At 43.6% G+C, this 21,775-nt stretch overlaps 5 protein-coding genes across 5 annotated transcripts; 1 reads left to right on the top strand and 4 right to left on the bottom strand.

Annotated features, from left to right (window-relative positions):
* Positions 1-43: 43 nt before the first annotated feature.
* Positions 44-3,212, bottom strand: I203_100347 (glycine-tRNA ligase; the record flags this gene model as incomplete). The annotated part of the gene is made up of 13 exons (XM_019149052.1): positions 44-216; positions 306-428; positions 510-603; positions 679-788; positions 847-935; positions 1,002-1,285; positions 1,404-1,535; positions 1,606-1,771; positions 1,831-1,980; positions 2,071-2,216; positions 2,405-2,639; positions 2,768-2,930; positions 3,065-3,212. 13 exons carry the CDS (start codon positions 3,210-3,212, stop codon positions 44-46), a joined length of 2,013 nt encoding a protein of 670 aa, XP_019001579.1.
* Positions 3,213-3,657: 445 nt separating this feature from the next.
* I203_100348 (uncharacterized protein) lies at positions 3,658-5,434 on the top strand (the record flags this gene model as incomplete). Its single annotated transcript, XM_019149051.1, has 7 exons — positions 3,658-3,821; positions 3,898-4,006; positions 4,113-4,253; positions 4,408-4,667; positions 4,819-5,015; positions 5,103-5,173; positions 5,243-5,434. The coding sequence occupies 7 exons, from the start codon at positions 3,658-3,660 to the stop codon at positions 5,432-5,434; spliced, it is 1,134 nt and encodes a 377-aa protein (XP_019001578.1).
* A 144-nt stretch (positions 5,435-5,578) lies between these two features.
* On the bottom strand, positions 5,579-7,655 carry I203_100349 (uncharacterized protein; the record flags this gene model as incomplete). Its single annotated transcript, XM_019149050.1, has 8 exons — positions 5,579-5,794; positions 5,928-6,120; positions 6,189-6,277; positions 6,369-6,494; positions 6,628-6,741; positions 6,854-7,084; positions 7,222-7,309; positions 7,441-7,655. The coding sequence occupies 8 exons, from the start codon at positions 7,653-7,655 to the stop codon at positions 5,579-5,581; spliced, it is 1,272 nt and encodes a 423-aa protein (XP_019001577.1).
* A 1,701-nt stretch (positions 7,656-9,356) lies between these two features.
* I203_100350 (uncharacterized protein) lies at positions 9,357-12,357 on the bottom strand (the record flags this gene model as incomplete). Its single annotated transcript, XM_019149049.1, has 5 exons — positions 9,357-10,213; positions 10,272-10,650; positions 10,712-11,436; positions 11,500-11,812; positions 11,887-12,357. 5 exons carry the CDS (start codon positions 12,355-12,357, stop codon positions 9,357-9,359), a joined length of 2,745 nt encoding a protein of 914 aa, XP_019001576.1.
* Positions 12,358-17,243: 4,886 nt separating this feature from the next.
* Positions 17,244-18,785, bottom strand: I203_100351 (uncharacterized protein; the record flags this gene model as incomplete). The annotated part of the gene is made up of 4 exons (XM_019149048.1): positions 17,244-17,648; positions 17,710-17,780; positions 17,848-17,921; positions 17,986-18,785. The coding sequence occupies 4 exons, from the start codon at positions 18,783-18,785 to the stop codon at positions 17,244-17,246; spliced, it is 1,350 nt and encodes a 449-aa protein (XP_019001575.1).
* Positions 18,786-21,775: the final 2,990 nt, after the last annotated feature.

Here is a 21,775-nt window from a genome sequence, read left to right on the forward strand (position 1 = left end):
ATATATGCATACCATCCCATCTGCAATCTGCTATACTATATAACTACTCCTCAACATCCTGGACACCACTATAAGGTTCCAACTTCTCCGAAGCGCCTTTCCAGTCGATCGAACCTTTGACCAATTGGTCTACTACAGCAATGACATCGTCGACCTGACCGATCAGCTGGTTGGTCGAATCTCGCTCTCTCAATGTGATCGTTCCTTTTTGGATGGCTAGATCAAAGGTCATCAGTCAGAGTACCCTGAAGAGATATCCATAAAATTCCTTTGTAGCTGAGGGTGTGAAGCGAAACCACACTCACTGGCGAAATCTACGGTACATCCGAAAGGTGTACCCAATTCATCATTCCTTGCGTATTTCTTACCGATCGATGCGGATGAATCGTCAACTCGACTGGCAATACCGATTCTTCTCATCTTTCGGGCTGCATTTAGATCACGGCGAGGATTGATAAGTACAAGTTAAACGGATGGTGAGAATATCCCCAAATGCAAAGATAACTCACAAATCTCATGGATCTTAGCTCTCAGTTCGGCATCTTGGGAGATGGTGACGATTAGACATTTGATAGGAGCGACGACAGAGGGAAGGGAGAGAACCTAGAGAATAGCATATGAGCATAAATCAGACGTTTGACCCTACTTGGTGGATCTATCATCTGCTCAGTCACTCACACCTCGTGCCTTATCTTGTTCTCGGGCCCAGTAAGAGTGTTCGAGCAAAGAGTACAAGATTCGACCGATACCGAATGAAGGTTCAATGACGTTTGGGGTGAACTCTCGCACTGTCATCAGGAATGTCAGCTCTGTTTGAGTATACACAAGGATATTTCATGAACTCACTGTGCTCGGTAACGGTGATAGGCTCAATCTTCACGAGGTCAGATGTGATGTCGTATGATTTTCCGTCAGCACATTTGACTGATGATTTGCTGTATACCATGATCCCAGATTAGCACATTACGCAGATGTAGATTGAAGGACGGGACTTCACTTACCCATTCACCAATTCATCTTTGATACACTGCAACTTATCTTTCTCCAATCCCAATAAGGTATCTTTGATCATCGTAGCGTCCTTCTTGAAAGTCATACCGAATTTCTTAGCATCAAACTGAACATCTAATTTCTCAACTTTTCTAGGCTGGTCTAATTTCTGTTGTACCCTCAAAGGTTGTTTGGTTCGAACTGAGTGGACGGTCAAGTCGTATGCTGATCGATCGGCACATCCTACACATTCGATCCATCCGTATGAGGATTGGATTTCAAAGTCCCAACAGTCCTATAAACACGAGCAGCATCAGATGTCAGCGAGGTCCAGATTGCACTGACAGCCATGATTCCCTATGCTAGTATTACTTTTCTGGTAGCTGCCGTCAAGTGGAAGAGAAAACACTCACAGCTGCGTAGTGCGCCATCTCATTAGCCATATGTTGTCTACACCTCATCCTCTTTGGGTCGATACCAATCTTCTGCAAGAAAAGTTGCGTTCGACCAAGGAAATAACCGAGAGTTTCGTTATCGACGATTTTCTACGAGATCGTGCGACCATAATTAGCACAGCTCCTCTTTCAAAAAACGACCACAAAGATGACCACTTACCTGGGCAACAGCATCTCCAACAGTCATCTGTGTGAGATCCGTTTTACCTTCACTTTGGATATCTTTAGGTAACAAAGTCAAAACAACATCCTTCACTTCGTTGAATCTTGCATGTCGTTTATCAAGGGGATCAACGTAATGTTCAATTTCGGCCATAGTGAATTCTCTGAACGACAAGCGCAATCAGCTGAGCGTGTCTCAGATGGAACCATGATGGCAACTAACCGGACTCGGAGTAAACCTTGTCTTGGGGCGATTTCATTTCTGAACGATCTACCGATCTGGGCAGATGCGAATGGGACTTTACCATTGTTGAATTCCAATAATCGAGCAAAGTTTACGAAATGACCTTGGGCGGTTTCCGGTCGGAGGTAACTAAGGTAGGGAATGAAAAGATCAGCTGTCGGTCGAGACAACCTCAGGTTATATGGTGAGACATGTGGGATGTAGGAGAAATTCGCTCACCCCTTGATCTGACCTGTAGGACCGATGTTACTCTCGAACATAAGGTTGAATTCCACAGGTTCGGAAAGTTCGTTACCGGTAGCAGGGTTTCGGATGTTATGTTTTCGTACGAGTTCACCGAGCTCTCGACCGGTGTAATTGTCGATCTGATAGTAGGAGAGATTCAAGTAAGCATTCACCATCATCTTTATTTGATACGTATCGGTCTCAGCGGAAGCTCCAGCTCTCAACCTCCACATATTCCATCTTCTGAAATTGCACGTAGATAACCCTCCTTCTGACTATTCCACTTGTCGCCCTTTATCACCCATTATCATACGAAACTGTTACCCACCTGAGCCAACAGACTTTCGTACTCAGCAACAACCTCATCGTCCAACTTGATAGCCACCGATTTAACGTTCTTCTTCTTCTTTTTCTTCTTATCATCCTCCTCAACGACCGGTTCGTCCTTCACACCTCTAGCTTCTTTATCACCTTTTAACCTAGCTTCGATGACAGCTTCGACCAGATGGTCCGCTCGGAAGATCTCTCCGGTTTGGACGTCTTTGACCATCCAGTCGGCGAATCTGGAAGATTGAGGTAGAGACAAGTTTGTTTGATGATGTAGCCGTTAATAAAGTGAAGTTTGAAGCAGGAAGGGATGATGAAATGAGCTATCAGAACAGTCTGGACGACTATGTTTAGACCCACTCACTTATCAACATGACCTGAAGTTTTGAGTACCTCCGACAAAGTCATGATGGTAGTATCCAATTCCAACATGTCCTCTTCGATGATATAATGTTTTCTCCATGCGTCAAGGACGTTAGCCTGTAAGGCTGATCCGGTAGGTCCGTAATCATAGAGACCGGCGACACCTATGATCCATCGGCGTAGTCGTAATCAGCGACATCATCCTACTAGCTTGACCGCATGATTCAAGGATCTTCTGAAAGGGGATATCTGAGAAAGACGCTGTATTGATCCTGTGGGGGTCGGCAGTCTCACTCACCTCCATAAATCTCAAAGGCAGGAGCGAAGAAGAACCTCCTCGCCAACAACGCATCTAAAGCGGTCTTGTCAAACTCATGAGCGGTTTTGTTGATAGGTTGAGCTAGCTCGGAGGGGTGCGAGGTGGAAGCTGCTGATTGAGTCACCATTTTGATTTGTTGCTGCTGAAATGGGTTTGTTTTTGATGGAAGGATTGTTCTTGGGGTGGTAGGTATCAAGCGTCTCAGAGTAGGTATCAGACCTTGACGCATAGATAGTTTCAGAGTAGGATAGTTTTAGAGAAAAGACTGTAGGTGGATTGTCTCATTGAGGATGTTGAAAATGAATTCCAGTATTCCAGTATACTACTCGATGACTCGCTTGGACACCAGTCAATGGGAAAAATAGGAACATGACGTGGATATATGATAACCACCCATCCTTGATAACAGGTTGAGTGTCTGAGCGGACATGGCCGCTTTCTCCTCTTGTTGTTGGTTCCTGAGAATATAAGATTACCGGACAAAGATCATCCATCTGTGTCTGATCCATCTCATACCCAAAGTGACACATCATTACCTTGACTCCTTGGGTCACGGCACATCCTTCAACAGAATGAAGGACCTTCGACCAGTAGAGAAACAATGGTTGTTCCCCCACTCCGCACTCAATAGCACACCGTCGTTGGATGATGGGATAAACTTGCAGACCGAGTTGAAGAGGAGGAAAGTGGTAATTGAATATATGAGGAGTCTGGCCCTGAGGGCCAATGTATTTGTGTGAGCTACCGTGATATCTTTAAACATATAATAAGCAAGCTTATGAGACATGTGTATATGTATGTCGTATCTATAGTAATGTAGATGACCCGGAATGTTCGAGATTAAGAGGATCGATGTTAGTTGGATCTACGCTGGTACATCGTTTTTACATGAGACGGTCTCTCAAGGATTTCTCGGAGAAGGTGAGTTTACTATGAGACTAAGCACTCGGAATTGCCTTCCACGATCATTATGTCAGTGCGCAAAGAAGGAAACCTGACGTCTCTTCTTGTGTTTGACTGTATCTAGCTCATCGCTCCGACAGTACTATTCCTAGCTACCAAGATAGAAGAAGAACCCCTGAAACTACGACATATAGTGAATTCGTGTATAGCCAAATTCGAACCACAGGGTACGAGGGGCTGGTATCCTGATAACAATCCACATGAGGTGAGTCTACCGTAACCAAAGGTCTATGTCTGTCAAATTATCACTTTCTAAATCATTGATGACCTTCAAACTAAATCCGACTTGAAATCCTTTCCTCTTGAGCTGGTGAAGTAATTTCAAGGAAATTCCAAGCTAAACTAATATGAACTGATAGCAACCTCCTCGAGAATATCGTACATGGGAAAAGTCAATTTTAGCCACTGAGGAAGTTCTCCTCGAAGCGCTATGTTTCGATATGGCTGTAGATCAACCTTATCCCATTTTACTTCGTTCGGTCATTGGGTTAGATGAGGTCATATCGAAAGGGTCGTCAAATGGCATCGATTACAACGGGATTGAAAATGGTACAAAGAGTAAAGAGAACTTGAGTGAAGGGCGGATCACGGAACTTGGTTGGACGGTGACATCTGAATCGTGAGTCACTTGAATCTTCATTTTTTTCAATCTCTCATGAGAGGATATCATACGAATCATATGATCACAGATGTAAAGTGGATCCAGAGATCGAAGGATCAAGGCTGATGAGCGTTGTTGATCTTTGTTCTTCACGGTGATGATCACATAGATCACTCTCACCCTTGCCTATACTATATCCTGTCTCGATCATCTCATTCGTCATCTTCACAATTATCATAACAATGATCGATCAGATACCTCCATCACAGGGTTTATGGAACGCCTCGGAACTAAGTGAGAGATTCGGTTTGGATCTGGGTAGAAAAGGAGATCACGTGTTAGGCTGTGATCTGGATATGGTCAAAGGTGAGTCGTCATCTCAATGATATCTTGAGATTCGCTGTTGACGCTAATATATATATATACTGGTTCGATAACAACTCTTGTATCTAGCCTGTTTAGAAGATTTGATACGATATATAAAACAAGGTCTGATACTTGATGATTTAAAGAAATATATAGTGGTAAGTTATACCTCGATCATATGGTTGTTTGTCGTACGTTAAATGCTGACCGTACAACTGGACATGTAGGAGGAACCGGGACAACAGACGGAAGAACCTTACCCGAAACGATTTACTTTGGATGTCGCACCTAACAAGGAGAATCTAGGGACTGATGGAGTTTTACATGGAAAGATGGAGATTGACCATGAGGTGAATATGACGACGAATGGAAACGCCCAGAACACCGAATCGAAAGCAATCACAGACGTCGTTTATTAAAATGAACCAAGTACATGAACGATCTTGAACCAGGATTATAGACTCGAAACTGTAAAGATGCTATCAAAATCAACATTCTCATGACATACACTGTTGTACTTCTAACAATCTACCATGCATTTAAATCATATGATCTATACAATACTATAAACTATTCTTCACTCCTCTAGCAGCCTCGACCACAGCATCGTTGAACCCTTTTACTTCGTTTTCGGTCATTGCGAAATTCAGAGATACCAAACCTCTTTGAGCAATCCAATATCCTCTATCTAACAAGTGAAAGAAGAACAGATCTAGACCTTCTCGTTTCTGAGTGGGAGAGGTATAGTGAAGTTGGTTGATGGATCCTAGACCTGTCATCTATACAATTGTGGACCAGATCGGTCAATTGGAATAATATAGAGTGAAAATGATGTTGGAGATGATCAAAACGATTGTGGAAGTAGGATCAATAGGTGCAGGATTTATAGGGTATGTCAGATAACAAACTCACTTTGAACGGTAATTTCTCATCATCAAATACCTTATTCAGATTCTTTCTCAAACTATCACCCAATTCATTCAGTTTACGTAGATTCTCTTCAGTGAGGATATGTCGAACAGCCGTCAAACCAGCTATCATCGTCAGAGGTGAATTATTGAACGTTCCTCCATGAGAGATGGAATTGGGTTGTCTAGCATCGAACCTATCAAGTGTCGGTATCAGTAACAAGATTGGTGATGATGATATGGGGGAAGATTAAGATTTACTTACAAATTCATAATTTCCTTTTTACCTCCAAAAGCACCAAATGCAAATCCACCTCCGAAAAACTTCCCTAGAGTGGTCATATCTGGGGTGATCTATGATGATCAACCTGAAATCAGCGATGAAGAATTATTTCCCTTGCAAATGACCGATACACAAAGGTCAAGATCGTGATCGATGATTCACCCCTAATATATTCTGCCTACCTCCTGTAGACAGTCTTGCAGTTTGCACTTCATCAAAGATCAATACTGCTCCTATTTCCGTCGATAGATCTCGAAGGGATTGTAAGAATTCTGGATCGCCTGGGATCTATAATAATAACAAAAAGAATCTGGTCAGCTTCATCCTGTTACCTTATCAATCTAATCCAATCATCTGAATTTCATACATTGAATCTCAAAGTATCGGTGAAAGAGTAAGCAGTAACGAAAAACACGCTCACACATCCTCCTGCACCTATCATAGGTTCAACAATGATCACCCCAATCTCTTCAGCATACTTCCGTATCATCAATTCTGTTCCGGTGATATCATTATATGGACAAACGATGAAATCCTATTAGTGATATATATAGTGATAGATCAGTGTAAACGACCCCGTTTCTTGTTTTGTTATATTCTTTGTTTCATTTGATTGGATTGATTATGAGGGATTTGGGTCAACTTACATAAGGTACTTTGAGATCTCCTACATCTTCTCCAAAATGCGATAATACACTTCCATGATACCCTCCTTCAAACACGACCACCTTCTTTCGTCCAGTATAATGTAACCCCGTCGAGATTGCCAGGATGTTCGCTTCAGTTCCCGAATTTGCGAATCGGACCAAGTCCATGGATGGGAATCGGGAGCAAAGGATGGAAGAGAGTGAGGATTCAGGTAGAGTATGAGCTCCTAGCTATCAAGTTGAAAACAAAAAGTGAAAAGTCAGTTCAGCTTGCAAGGACGAACGGTCGGGTAGCATGGAAACAAGGGTGATTGGTTGATAGACGAGATTATGAGTCTGCAATCCAATTCCAAAGCTATCGTACTTACCTGTAATCCATTATCTAAACCTTCAATTATAGCTTTCTTCAACACAGGGTTGGTCTTGCCGTATATCCCACTCGTGAAATCAGATACACTAAGATATAGATATGAGGATTAGACTCTCTTTTAACTTTTTTCACGAGACGTTCGGGTCTGGTTGATTATACGTTATAACAGGATGAATATGTACGAGACATCTTTACAAAAGAAATTCTATAGACTCACAAATCCAAGTACCTATGACCGTCCACATCGATAATCTCACTCCCTTCTCCACGTTCGATAAACAGCGGAAAAGGATGAATGAATATTGACGATCTGGTTCCTCCGCCCGGTAATGACTCCGTAGCCCGTTCATATGCTTTGAGAGAGTTGGGATTCTTGGACGCATAGGATTGTCGAGCAGCTGACAAGGCCTCGGACAGAGTTGTAGTAGTCATGATTGGTGGGTTGATGAGGGAAAGGTGATGCGACAGAAGTGCGAGAGGGTACAGGAAACAGGACTGTCAAGTTATCATGAATCGGCGGATGATGATGACCAAACGTTCTGTCGTACTGAACTGAGCTGCGAGTCTTCCTCGGGTCTTTGCATTATGTTGAATAATGGATGTAGGAGATAGGATAATGGATGTTGTTGGGATGATGATTCGGTTTTCATTCTCGGACAGTTATCTATCGATAGACACCGAAATCAAACCCAAATTGAACAGTTCATCGGATAACTTATCGATATCAGCACACCAGCTTGATCTTATTCAGATAAGAAGGCTCGTTTGCATTTATCGGATGTGTGCGTCCTGAGAGAATGACGCATGACTAATATACATATACGGTATATGATTTAGCATCTTGAGATGCTGTATTCGTTCGTGAATTGTGACGATCATGAGCTTCTCCCACTCGGACAGTGACATTCCGATCTTAGTGATGATGGATGATTGATTGCAAAATGATCACGACTCGACCCTTTGACATCAGGCGTAAGTCACTGTACCTATCCCCACTTCCATTTGATGGGTGTCTATCGATCCATCAGAGGTGCTCACAAGTTTGAACAAAGACTGAGCCGCTACAACATCCCCTTTACCTGTTACGCCCTACCTCTGCATTGAACTTTATTTCTTGACTGAGCGCATCGTGATCGTGAAGTGACTATAGTGAGACTATTTATCTAATGTATATCCAGGCCGGAACTATCCTTGGCTTGTTGTCTTCCCCTACTTACACTATGACGATCTTTTACCTATGCTTTCAACGACATAATAGCTGACTAGCTTGATCGCCGCTGATCGAAGTCGAACAGGTTATATCAGTAAGTCAGACCAACAACCCGCATCACGGACCTGTTCTCAACAACGCCTCTTTTCAGTCTCTGAGTAGCATGATCTCAATACCAGTGGATCATACTTCACCTGCAATGTGAGTGATACCATATATAAACATAGAATAAGAAGCCAAGGATTTGAGGTATAAATGAACATTGATCGAATACAGTATGTACGAGCTCCAACAAACCTCAAACGCCAATGAACCGTTCACCTTTAATCTTGATTCCCCATGATCGAGATACAACTTACCTTTCCTGCTTTACCAAACCTATACCCCCAGATAAGACCCAAGGTACATGTTCTTATACCTGTAAGTCTCATCCTCCGGGGTATGACAGGTCATACCATGTCGATAACTGACTGATTTCTGTTGTGACTCACTCGTATAGCCGATTTCTGTCTGGGTTTGATCCTATGTCAATACTTCGCCTGTATGAGATATACACCTGACGACTAGTCTGATCTGACATAGATTAAAGATACATTTCCATAATTGAGGACAAGACTGATACCTATGAATCACATTTCATTTACTATTACTATAGCCAAGCGGGGCAAACAAATCGAGACAAAGACGAAAGCATTTCTAAATAATACAAGTGTAAAACAAAGAAGTGAACGTGTATGGAAGTGTAAATCATCAAAACAATATCTATAACAGGCTAAAGGGGGAAGAACAGGACAAAGACAGATCCTTCTATTTCTACAGTTCTAATCCAACATATATACCCAAAATAAACATGTTACTATCTATCTGACTTGACGGATAATCTTGATCATTGCGATTGTATTTTTAACACATTTTTTGTTCCTCTAAACCGTAGTCAAAGTCTTTCTCTCCCTTTCCCTCTCCCTCTCTTTTTCCCTTTCCTCCCTCTCATTCTCAGCGACACTGACCAGCGCAGCAATACCCATCAAATGATTCGAATCCCTCTTTCCACTTTCACCACCGGGTGATTTTCCATTTGCAGTTTCACTGGTAGTTGGTCCAGCCCAGCTCATTCTAGGTGATCTGCCATTAGAATAAGGATGATGTCTCGGACTTGTGATCTTCAAATTCGATTTGAATTCACCTGACAAGGGAGGTAAGGAAATCAATTCGGATCGTCCGGATGAGGACGATTTAATCATTCCCGGTAAGATATTCCTTGATCCTCCGATGGGAGGTGAAGGTGATGTGTAAGATACAGACATGGTAGCTGCCGATGATTGAGCTCTGGGTCGAAGTGGTGGTAAAGTAGGTGCGGACGATCCACTCATAGAAAATCTAGAATAAGTAGACATGTGAGGTGTCGAGATTGACATGGTAGATACTGGGGATGTAGCAGATATAGCTGAACCAGTTTCAGTGCTGGTAGTCATATGTCTAACAGGCGAAGTTTGGTATAGACTTAGGCCCAAGCCCGAAGAAGGCAATTCGATGGTAGGTTGAGATTGTGAGAAGCGAGGTGTGGCTAGTGATGTCGGTGTTTGGACAGTACCGATAGTGTTTAGAGAGTAAAATCCTCGTTGGAGCAATTCATGTCTCTCAATTCCCCATTCAAGCTTCATCTCGTTCCACCAGAGGGATAATCGATCTTCCATGATCGCTTGTGGTGGTCCAGGGACAATCAGATTGGACATCTGGAGGTGTTCCTGCCAATTCGAAATCACAAACAGGGGGAAGAGGACTGATGCAAGAGAAAAGTCAGCTTGTCGTTTGAACTCATAGGACCACAATTCACTCACAACAACACCCTTCACGTCCATTCCTACCTATAGTATCCATGATGACCGAGAGATTATCAACCGCTTGACTCTGTCTTTGAGCGGTATAAGCGCCATCGGTGAACTGCGCAACAGCAGCTTGGAGGTAGAACATCCCACATTCAGCAACAGCGTGCATGTAAGCGTACATCCAGCCGGTCATCTTGGTCTCCACAACCGGCGAGGACAGCTTGTTGACGGCAGAAGACAGGTTATGTTCGTCAAAGTGCAAGTGTCGAGGTAAGGTCATCGCCCAGCTCTTCAACGCGGATTCATATCTCGAAGCGAGGTTTTGCTTTGGTTCAGATCGATCGGTCTTGGAGTCAGTAGCTAAAGTCATGATATCTGCGAATATCGACAACTGCAACACATAAGCTATCGTTAGCGGTAGTCATGCGATTAGCCAATCAGAAGCGACTTACGATACGTAAGACATGACCCAATTCTCCGATCTGACCTTCTTCACCTGGCCAATTCCCACTCCCAGGTTTCAATCCATCTCTTCTTCCGGGTTCCCGCCCACCGATGGCATTTCCACCCCATCTGGCCCACTGACTCTCATTGGAGGGTAAAGGGATATTCCCAAGTTCACTCTCGCTGAACCGCCTTGGTCTTCCATTAGCAGCAGCACATAGATCGTGGAAGACCAATGACCAGAACGTTCTAATCCGAATCTCCATCAAGGTATTATACTCTATCGAATTCAGTTTGAGGTGAGTAGCAGGTGGTGGGATATAATCCAAGCTCGGTGATCGTAGGATATCTAACCCTGAATCGAGATAGAACATTCCAATTTTAGGTTGTCTGAGACAGCTGAAATAAACGCTTAGAAGATAACATGCTTGAGCCAATTCGGTCTCTTGCCATGTACCCCTGTCCATCCGCCTTTCCTCCTCATTCCAGGTTTTTCGCACTTCGATCATGCGTTGAGCGGCACCATGAGCTCGATGGATGAACGTCTCACCACGTAGATGAGCGGGCTGAGAGGGAGAGAAAGTCGAGACGAAGTTCGGGTTTTCACAAAGTCGAGAGGCGAATGCATAGATGATATCCAAAAGTATGGGTGAGACTTGGTTCATGTAAAGCCGATAATGAAACGTGGAGGCGTGAAACATTGTCGACAGAGGTGCGCATCGACGAAAGAAGACTAAACGCATTGAGACAGTCAGTACATGTCAACAGTGTTAGAGACGGTATCATGATTGCTTACTATCAATCAACTCGGCACTCAGCGACGTATCATGCTCAACAGCTTGTATAGGTCCAAGCGATGGTGGTCTATGATGCTCGGCATCTTCTCTGAAACTCTCCCTCCTCGACCAGTTGCTTTCACCGCTAGTTTTCCTTTCGTGATTATTCGCAGCTTTAGCATCTTCCTTATTGGGTCGAGGAGGAACAGTTGACGAGTCTCTCGTTCTTGGAGGAGGGATCGGATCTCCTTGAGCGTTAACGTAAAGACAAGGTCGATTGGAAAATTCGCAATTCGAACAAGGAGCGAAGCCGTCACATCGTCGTTTGTTTTTCTACATCAGGCAAAAAGTCAGAACTCGATGATCAGCATCCATTACGATTGATTCTCGATCGTGCGAGAGCTCACATGACAAGCACTGCAGGCCTTTGCCAATCTCTTCCTCTTTCTTCCTTTCGTGGTCAACTCTTCCTTTTCGGCTGGTTTCTCCTGGTTATTCGGCGAAGTCTGCTTACGAGGTGAGGTCTGCCACTCTTGCTTACGCTCCAGCTCTTGTGGTGTACGCAGGAGCAAATTAGATGTTGAAGCAGAGGAGGACGGCTCGACGAAACTATAGGTGGACTTTAATGGTGGTGGATGTGGTCTTTCACCTGAGTAGTGGAACGATTCCCTTCTCATAGAAGGAGGATGGTGATGGTGATGATGGTGATGATGATGATCAGGTGACATCTTATCTGATGTCGAATTATCACGTAAGGTCAAAGAAGGTAAATTCATCGATTTGGGTAAAGGGTACGAAGATGGTGATATCGACGTAGATTTTTTGGTAGTAGATTGCGACTGAGGTGTTTTATAATCGTATGTTATCGATATTGTCATTGAGTCTAGCCCTCGATCGTTTTATCTCGATTCGATTTGATAGAATTGATTGACTATGCTCTGTATGAAGGTCAGATAAGATTTTTTTTTCTGTTGACCTAGAAGGTGGTGGCGAGGATATTTTAGAAGATAACCAAGATCGCTGAAGGTTTCTTGTTTGTTTGGAGAAGTATGACCTATATAATCTTCGTAACAGCCTCGAAGTTGATGATGTGATCAGTCGATCAGAAGGAACAGGAGGATGAAGTAGAAGTCGAAGTCTCTTCGTCCGAGATAAGAATTTCTAATCTGACTCGATCGCAACAAGATGTGGATAATGTCTCAAATCTCGTCGGTGTCGTAAACGAAGATAAGCGAGAAAGAAGATGGAAGCAGAGAAGTAATTATGATAAACTCTTTCCAGAAGGCGATTGTAGAGGTATCGACAGAAGGGAGAGTGTCGAGACCTGAGAGGTTGTATAGTGAGTGGGGGGAAACAATGTTCGATGATGACAAAGGTAGGTGCGGACAGACTCTGACTCGTCAGGAGCTAAAATGCTAGACCAAGTTCCGCCCGTTCGTCCGATGTCGTACCGATCAACGAATCCGACTCGGTGCACGGGGTTGTGAGTGATCGAAGTTCCGCTGTGACAGGATATGAAGAGGAGAGCATAGGGGATAAAGAAAGAAGAAAGGGGGGAAAGAAGGGAACAGATAAAATTGGAAACAATCAAATCACCACGATTTATGATTTAATTATAAAAGTTTATATTTGATGGGAGTCAAGCAAAGAGCAGGTGAGAGGGACCCAGCCGGCGGATGATACGCGGAGACGGGCAACAGTGATGAGGACAAGTGATGATGAAAGACAATGTCAATTAGCAGATAGATAGATAGATGGGTATGAGATCGAAAGGAAGGATGATACAGTGGCGTAGACGTTTGATGCGCACGACCCCACCATATATGACGAATGATGGAAATGACCGCGGTCAGATGGCCAGGTCAGTGGGTTGACAGTAAAGAACACGATGAAGGGGTGAGGTGAGGTGATCCGTGTTGGTCGGGTGAGATCCACAGAACACAACGTGATTGTGTTGGGTTTGAGTTATGGCCGAGAACCGAGAAGTTGTCCAGTCCAGTTAAACAGGTGTTTTTGGTTCAGACACGATGAATGGTGTTGCAGAGCAGAGTGTCGGAGATACATTGGAAGAACAATCAACTGATCAGCATCTGCCTCCAAGGTTTATCCTTATGCCCGTTACCGCCGGACAATGCCATTTAGCGTGTAACAAGTGGGGGGAAGGGGAGGATGGACGAAAGAAGAGGATCGTGCGCTTTGATGGCAAGGATAAGGATAGTGATGGTGGTGACGGTGATTAGTTTGAAAGGATGTTTGTTAAAGCAGAGTTGGGGAGATGGGGAGGAAATTCAAGTTCCGTCCGGACACAGAAGGTCATTTGAAGGTATGTTCAACTCACCCTTTGACCCAGAAATTATCGATCTTAATTACTGTCAGATGGATACCAGGGAACAGATGATCGCGATTATAATTGTCGGCTGTCAGATATCGTTGGTATGGCTAGAGTGAATGATGAAAGAAAGTCATATCGTTCATCAGCATAATTGATCCTTCTCTCCTCACTCCAAGGCACAACCAGTGGGGCTGCCACAGTACTAGGTGTAGAGCAGAGGTAAAGAAAGATCTCCGAGGGTGCTTACCTGATCGATGTTATCCTATCCCAGAGGATCTACGATTCCGATCCTTGATTGTTAATTGATATCAAATAACAAATGAGTAGTATGTGAGAAAGACAAAAATATGCGAAAGTTTCTGTCGTTGTCGTTGAATTACGAAGTGAAACAAAGTCGATTCGTTCCGTTCAACGTTGCGGCAGATGGTAGATGGTTTATAAAGTTGAACCGGAGTGAAGGGGGGATTGACGGGGAGCCCCTTGGGAAAGAAATGTAATTTAATTCTTTTTTAAGGGGTCAAAGTATGTCGGTCGGGGTTGGGAAAGGGCCAAGAGACGGACTCGAGTTTCACCCAAAGTTGTCTTAAATACTTCTTTCTTTTTCTCCTTAGCTAGATATTCCTTTATCACGGAATAAACCGAAACCTGTTACCGGGGTGCTTTGTGTGCGTGTTTCGGTTGTGGTTTATGGTTATGGTTATGGGTTTGTTTAGCTTCCGATGGTTAGCTATTCTATTTCTTTGATTTCGTGACAGATGATTACAGTCTCTCTAATTGTGGGTGGAGAGGATGGACTGGGTTTGATCGTATGGGATGCGATAGGGTTGATCCACTGTAGGTAGTCTGGGTGAATCTTGAATGGTTCGGCGTATTATTGTTATTTTTGCAATTTGTATTTCGAATTCCCAAAAGGACTTTATACGGGAGGTGAGAAGAACGGTTTTCCTTAAACCTAAAGGATGGTATTGTGTTGTTTAATAGCGCTTTTTTCTGAAATTGAGATCGAAAGAAAGGTAGAGAGTCGATCCGGATGATAGTGGTGATGGTGATGGTGATGGTGATGAATACAAGTATCCTTTGATCTGGTGATAGAGTAAAGTGAATGAACGTGACACCAGAACAGAAACATCTACCGTTGTCGCTGTCTCTGATCTGCAAATGTCACATCGAAAGTATGTACTCTCTCTCTTCCGAAATGGAAAAGTCGAAAAGCTACTCCTCCCTCCTCCCTGTGCCCGTGTCTGTCTGGAGACCGAGACCTTTTTACCTCACACTTTACCTGTTACGTTTCGGTACATCTTTGAACATCACATCATATCATATTGTTCAGACGCTCGGACCGCTCTGATGCGAAATGCAAATGTTTAAATCCCCGAAATGAAAAACCCTGAGATGGGGTTCCCCTGTGTGGACCCACATGAACCGCATACCATCATCATGGGCCCAAGCGAATCGCAGCTTTGTTCATGAATTGTCCTCTCAAGTGGCAAATGATGATCACGAGGGCCATACATATACACACATATACATACACGCATACATACACATCTTCATCCAAAATCCAAAATCAAGAAGGGTTGACAAACGAAAAAGAAGAAGGAAAAAAAAAAGTAAGAATCTCACCTCCTGGGAACTCGGAGAGCTCCAAGCTGGTCCAGCAGTCCAGGAGGTAAGCATGAATCACTTTGGATTTGAATTTGGTACTACGGCTAAGGCTTAGTGAGCAGAGTTGAGTTGAGCTTGAGCGGTAATTGTCGCTCGCTACGAGTAGCCGACTGTCTGACGGCCCGAACCGGCGGTGTTTTTCATTTCTCTTTTCTCCATGATGTGGAAAACATCGAACCCTGAAAATGGGCAAATGCGACAAAAGTGGGGACCAAGGTGAACGATATGTTTTCTTATCTCCGGTGGTGAAGACATTTGGGGGGTTGAGGGAGTAACCATACATACGGTTCCATCTTAATACCATCAGATCATCAGATGATCGTCAATTTCAGATATACAATAGATATATTTGTATTCTTGAATGCCATGTCATGACAATTCCACAATCCGTGTTTACTCTCTCAAAGCTTTACTCGTAGGTATCAAACAAATCCACCCACGTAACGTAATACCTCATGTACCGTAGGATGACGCAAACCTCTCAATTGATCCAACCGGCAGTTACAGGTCCGCAAATGGCCCCTCGGTAATTGTTGGTTTTCTCCAGAACCCTTGCCCCTGAAATTGGGTAAATCCGAAAAGACCGACTCTAAATTTGCGGGGTGGGGTTGGGTCGGGAGAACGTTCGGGAGCGGGAGATAGGATCGTGTTTGGCTGTATCAATGAATTAGGTTGAAACGACGAGGTGCAACTGACCATCGCAGTTACTTTACAGAGCGATTGTCGTTCTTGCAATATCGACTGTCTGCCTATGTCTATCCTCATGTTACATGAATCCCATTGGAGAAGGAGATGCATATCTTCTCTCACGACCCAATTTTATGAATATACTCCTACATGAATATGATCTCATATTGACAAACGAGCATTTTACTCCGGTCCGGTCTTAACAATTCGAACCTCAAACTGTTATTATTGTCCAATTTCGATATCCACTTCGCTTGCCCAAGTTGGGGGATGTTGCATGAACTTACATTACGTTGTCGGAATCCAATTGATTCGTTTTTGTCCGCTCCGGCCGCTTTTATCTTTATTCCAGCCCAAGTGCCAATCCCGCAAAGCTAGGCTAGGTCCACGGCCCACGATCCACGGAATAAGTAACTCGATGGGGATTGATCTATAATCTCGCTTGGGATTATGTAAATGGGTCGGCCGTTCAAATGCTAGTATCTACAGCTCTTGTACTTGTACTTCTTAATTGGATTCTGTGCAAAATCGGTACCTCCAAAGTTGTTATTGGGACTCGAGAAAGATGAGGTTCATAGATATGGTCATATATTTCAATGTACAAACATTACCAGAGGTGTAAGTGTTATTCTGTTTACTATACAACTAACTGGTGATATGTGAAACTGGTAAAAATGATTGCTTGACTATATAGAACGAATCAGATTGTATCCTACATATCAGTAGGTAATCATCGTCATCGTACTGTTGTCGTTGGAGAGATCATCATAAGATTGGTTGATATGGATAGATTGTCCGAAGTTTAGGCGTTTGTTGAATCAAACTAGCATACAAATAATACCGTTCTGCTATCATACAACATTTCCAACCTCGAAAAGTCCGTGATCTCGCTCCAGTTAATTTTGTTGATTGTCCATCATCGACATCGTGTTGATTTATTCGTTCGCTCAAGACTTGATTCAGTCTCTTACCGATTTCAGGTCATTATGCCAATAACAGCCCCGCCGCTTTCGTATTCAGCCCCATCTCCATTTCTCCTGTTCCATAACCTTTCCTAGGCTGTTCATCACCCCTTGTCATTCAGAGTTCTTGCCCCGTCGCAGTCGCAGCAGCCACCACTTGATATTGAGCTAAACCATATCCCAAATCGATACTGGATCCAGCAGATGTGGTGGTAGTGGATGATGATCCGAATACTGAAGATGGTACTGCATGTGGGGGTTGCTGTCCGCGTTCGGAATATCCTCCTGAAGATATAGAAGCAGTTGCGAAGGATGGCTGATAATAGTTGAAATTGAATGATTGATGGGGGTGGGTTTGCGGGAATGCACCAGGGTGGGAGTATGACGAGTGCGAGTGTGAGTTCGAGTGGGAGTGACCCATACTAAATGGCTGAGCATGAGAATGAGAGTAAGGGTGAGGATGGGTCGATCGACTTGGAATATCGTAAGCTTGTCGTTCCTTCTCGGCTCGTTGTTCGTGAGTCTATCGTATATCACGGACGATCAGTACTTTCCTCTGATAAAGGGTCAGAGATACCACTTACCCTCTCGTGTCTCCGAAGGTTTGAAGATACTGAAAACCTCCTTTGACAGTCCGGTCGACTACACATGTAAGCTATGTGATACATTACATATCAGCCACGCAATTATTATTATTAATATCTTTGACACTTCCTACTCACGTTTAGCACCCGTATGAACCGCCATATGAGTATTCAACGAACTAGGTCTATTGAACCTTTTATCGCATACCGGACTATACAGTTTGATACATCTTACATCAGCTTTGATCATCTCATGCAGGCGAAACATGAACTCACCAAAAATGTTTCCTACTCTTGACCAGCCCATCCCTGTTCTTCCCTCTCTTTTCGGGTGTTACGTCCGGTTGAGGGTATGGCGCGTTGCTCTCCCATATTCCTTCGGGTAAAGAGTAATCGTCACTCTCGTTCTTCTGTAATGGTAATGGTATATCATTGCTGCTGTTGGTGGTGGTGGCATCTTGTAGGTCGACAGGTAAGGTATAAGGTGTGAGACATAGTTGTGAATGTTGGAATGGCGTTGAAGTGTCCGAATGTTGGGAAAGTGGCATCGAAAAGAAGCTCGGGGTAGAATGCGAATGATTATGCTGAATATGATTTGAATTAGGTTGAGGTGAAGGTCGATAAGATTGATAAGGAGTTTCGTAAATTTGAGTACTCAAACCATCACCTCCTCGTTCAAGCCATGGAAAATTTTGGGTTGGAGGTTGCTGAGCAAACACTCGTCTTGGGAGTTGTTCAGGCTGGATCTGCGGGAAAGAGAAAGACGATTGATAAGGAGCAGCAGAAGGTGGTGCAGAATGACTATTCTGCACAAGCTGCGGAGGGGATAATGACAAATTGGAAGGTGTGCCTATAGTGTCGTTGTGGTCGATTTGGCAGGAACGATCGTGCGAAACTTGCAGACCTACTCCAATGGGACTTGAAGCTTCGGTAGGAGGTAGAGAGGGAAGCTGGTATCTCGATAGATCGAGAGGTTGGATTAATCGATTTGAAGATGACATCTCGGTCTCGGAATCTGTTTGACTGGAGATGGGAGGTAAGTTGAGTGTAGGTAAATCAGTGTAGAAAGATCCCATGATGAAGGTGAAAGATGGGCCAGTGGTAGTGAGACGTCAGCGATATTGATCAGTATGTTATCAGATACGATAGCGATGGGAAGTGCCTGTTCAGTTGATAGGAGGATTATCGAGGCAAAGGATGCTTTTGTAGATAAACAAGGAATGGCCATAAGAGAAGAGGAAGAGCAACACTCACTCGTTGATCCACAGATCGCTCGCTCTATTATAGGAACCAGTTGATGTATAATTTCCGAGTACGAGCACAAGAGACAAAGGTGAGGTTCGTGGGAAAGATCGATAAATGGAGTGGTGAAGGATATGAAAGGAGTGAAGCAGATATTGCCATGAAGGCTGTGGGTGATGACAAGGGGTTAGAACGAAGGTATTTTAATTTCAATGTCAGCTTGTGAATGAGAAGAGCCGAAGTACCTTTAATAAGGGGTCGACAGGGAGAAATGCTAGTGATTACGGTGGTTTATATCTTATTCGGGAGTATCAAAGGAGTCTATAGGGAGAGAATGAATGAAAGGAGATCTATGGTGTATCAGTGTCCAAGGTAACGTTCAAGAAGAGAAGAGAGACGAGAATCAACTTGAATATAGAAGGAGCAAAGAGGGACAGAAAAGACAGCTGTCAAACTCACCCTGATATATATTTTGAGGAAATAGAGTTACGGAAGTAATGAGGAGGAAGAACAATAGATGGCTTCGAGAAGAGCACAAAGACGTTGATCAGTGTAGTTCTTTCTTTTTCTCACGAGGTCCCACCAATTGATACAATGATTGCTGTGTTTCTGATCTTGCTCGTGATGGTGATGGTGATGGTGATACTTACCAGATCTAGCTGTTGGTGTTGATGATATACTCCTGATAGATAGGAATTGGTGGGGAATTTATTCGTTATCTTTATCCAAGCGATGAGATTCAGTAACTCTGTTTGATGATATCAAAACTATATGAAATGAATGAAAGGTATCGCAAGGGTGCAAGAATGGAAGATGAAAGGGATAGATTATAAGAACATTCTAGCTTGGTGTTATAGGTGACTCGTTTTTCGGATGAACAGGGTAGAAACAAAAGAGCAGAAATATACGATTCGACGATATCACACCATGACCATGTCTGTCACCATCTACACGAATTATCCCCCTTTTTCCCAAACTTCATTGTGTACCGCACACATACTAAAAAAACCAGTCGATGGAACGAGATTATCACTTGATCAATGGTTATTATCATACCAAGTACGCTAAAACTCGTCAAAAAAGGTGGTCATCGTATCATTGGGTCTCGGCTAATCAACAATCAGTCAGACTGGGAATAGTGCGGAAGAGAAGAGAAGAGCTTGTGACATGGTGAGTAAGCTAGACTGAACTGTAAGATGATTGATTGATTGAGTGTGTTGCATCGTATTGTAATTGATGATGATGGGATTATGAATTTGATGATGTAAACCTCATGTTGTACCTATTGTTTACGATGAATTCCGAAGTGTCGCATCTCGGATAAGAGCGTAGGATGGTCGACAAGTAGGAGGAAAGGATGATAAAACGAGAGAAGAGGGCGTTACGACGAGACGGGCCAAGTGTCAGTTAGGCCAAAGGACAGGTTTCATACGGTCATAAGCGGAGATGAATTGATGGGATCGAGCAGTGCTCAACAAGTGATTTGATCTCATCTGATATGTCGAGTTGATTGTCAGTATCGCTCCAAGATCCCAATTCTATCCACGATAGAAGCCATCCCAGGTTTCGCACGTTATGTATACACAGTCACGATAGGTGAGTATCGTCAGTGGTAAAGTCAACAGTCAATCTATCTAATTATTCGTCCTCGAGGTGATACGTTTTGCTGATGGATGTTCCCGTTTTATAGTGTGGTACCTGAATTCATTTCATTTCTTGTCTTGTATTTTCATCTGTTTTGGAGTAAAGTTCAGACGAGAATAATCGGAAAAGAGAAAACCATAGGCAAACATCCTTTGAGCTAGTGGAGAGATAAGAGAAAAGCGATGTCTGTGATCAAAGGATTCATCACGAGATCTGAACAGTGATGGTGATGGTGACCGAGATATTTTGTAAGTTCGGGTCGGACGAAGTCAGTGTCATTTGTGATAGCCATTGTCTTTCAAGAAAGGTTCTCATGAGTGGTCATACCAATGTTATCGACTGAGGAGATGCGGAATGTCACGATTGCCGTACATCGTATCAAATTCCTCTTTGACATGGTGAAATCGAAACGGACCGGCACGTATCTCGACTTTCGAAATCTCACCTAGTTCAATCTGAGAGAAGAGGCTGTGCGTATGATCGTACCTCTCTCCAACGTCTGATGCTATCTCATCGGGAAATGATGGAACTCTTTCTCGTCCTTATACCGATGAACCAAAAGGGAATAAGCCGATCAATGATTTGAGAAAAGTCGGGTTCCCAGTGATTGGGGTGTTGGAGTGACAAAATTGTGTTTAGGAATGGTTCAGCTGATTCGAGGTGGTACGAGCACTTATGGATATGCTATGTATGTGACACTGTTCGGATGGTGTCAGATTATATGGATGTCATATGTTGAGGACAGTAATTTGGCTGGATAAGCCATAGCCAGGTAGATTGCCAAGTTTGTCCGAGGTGACACCGTGATGGCAGCGATGTTGCGGTTACTGCGAAGCATCTCCGACCTTGCATCTGCGGGTCAGTAGACTATATCGTGTAAGTACTTCTGTGTGCAGCTCAACCTCAATTCAGCTGAACAAAAGAGAAGATGCGAATGCAGGTTGCGATCGCGTTAATCGTACGGACCGGTTAAACAGGCCCATGTCCGGGTCTGAGCGTGTTGTAGTGTGAGTGCGATGACCGTCGGCTTTAGACGTGTTCTCTTGCATGTCTCGGTCTCTTGGTATCAATCCATCGACTGATCTACTACCCACTCATGCTTGTATACTGTATACTGCTGTCATATCCCGTGCAAATCAGATGTAGAGACCACTGAACTCACTGCTATATACACGATATC

The sequence above is a fragment of the Kwoniella mangroviensis genome, assembly GCF_000507465.2.
Source record: "Kwoniella mangroviensis CBS 8507 chromosome 1 map unlocalized Ctg01, whole genome shotgun sequence".
In the NCBI taxonomy this organism is placed as follows: Eukaryota; Fungi; Basidiomycota; class Tremellomycetes; order Tremellales; family Cryptococcaceae; genus Kwoniella; species Kwoniella mangrovensis.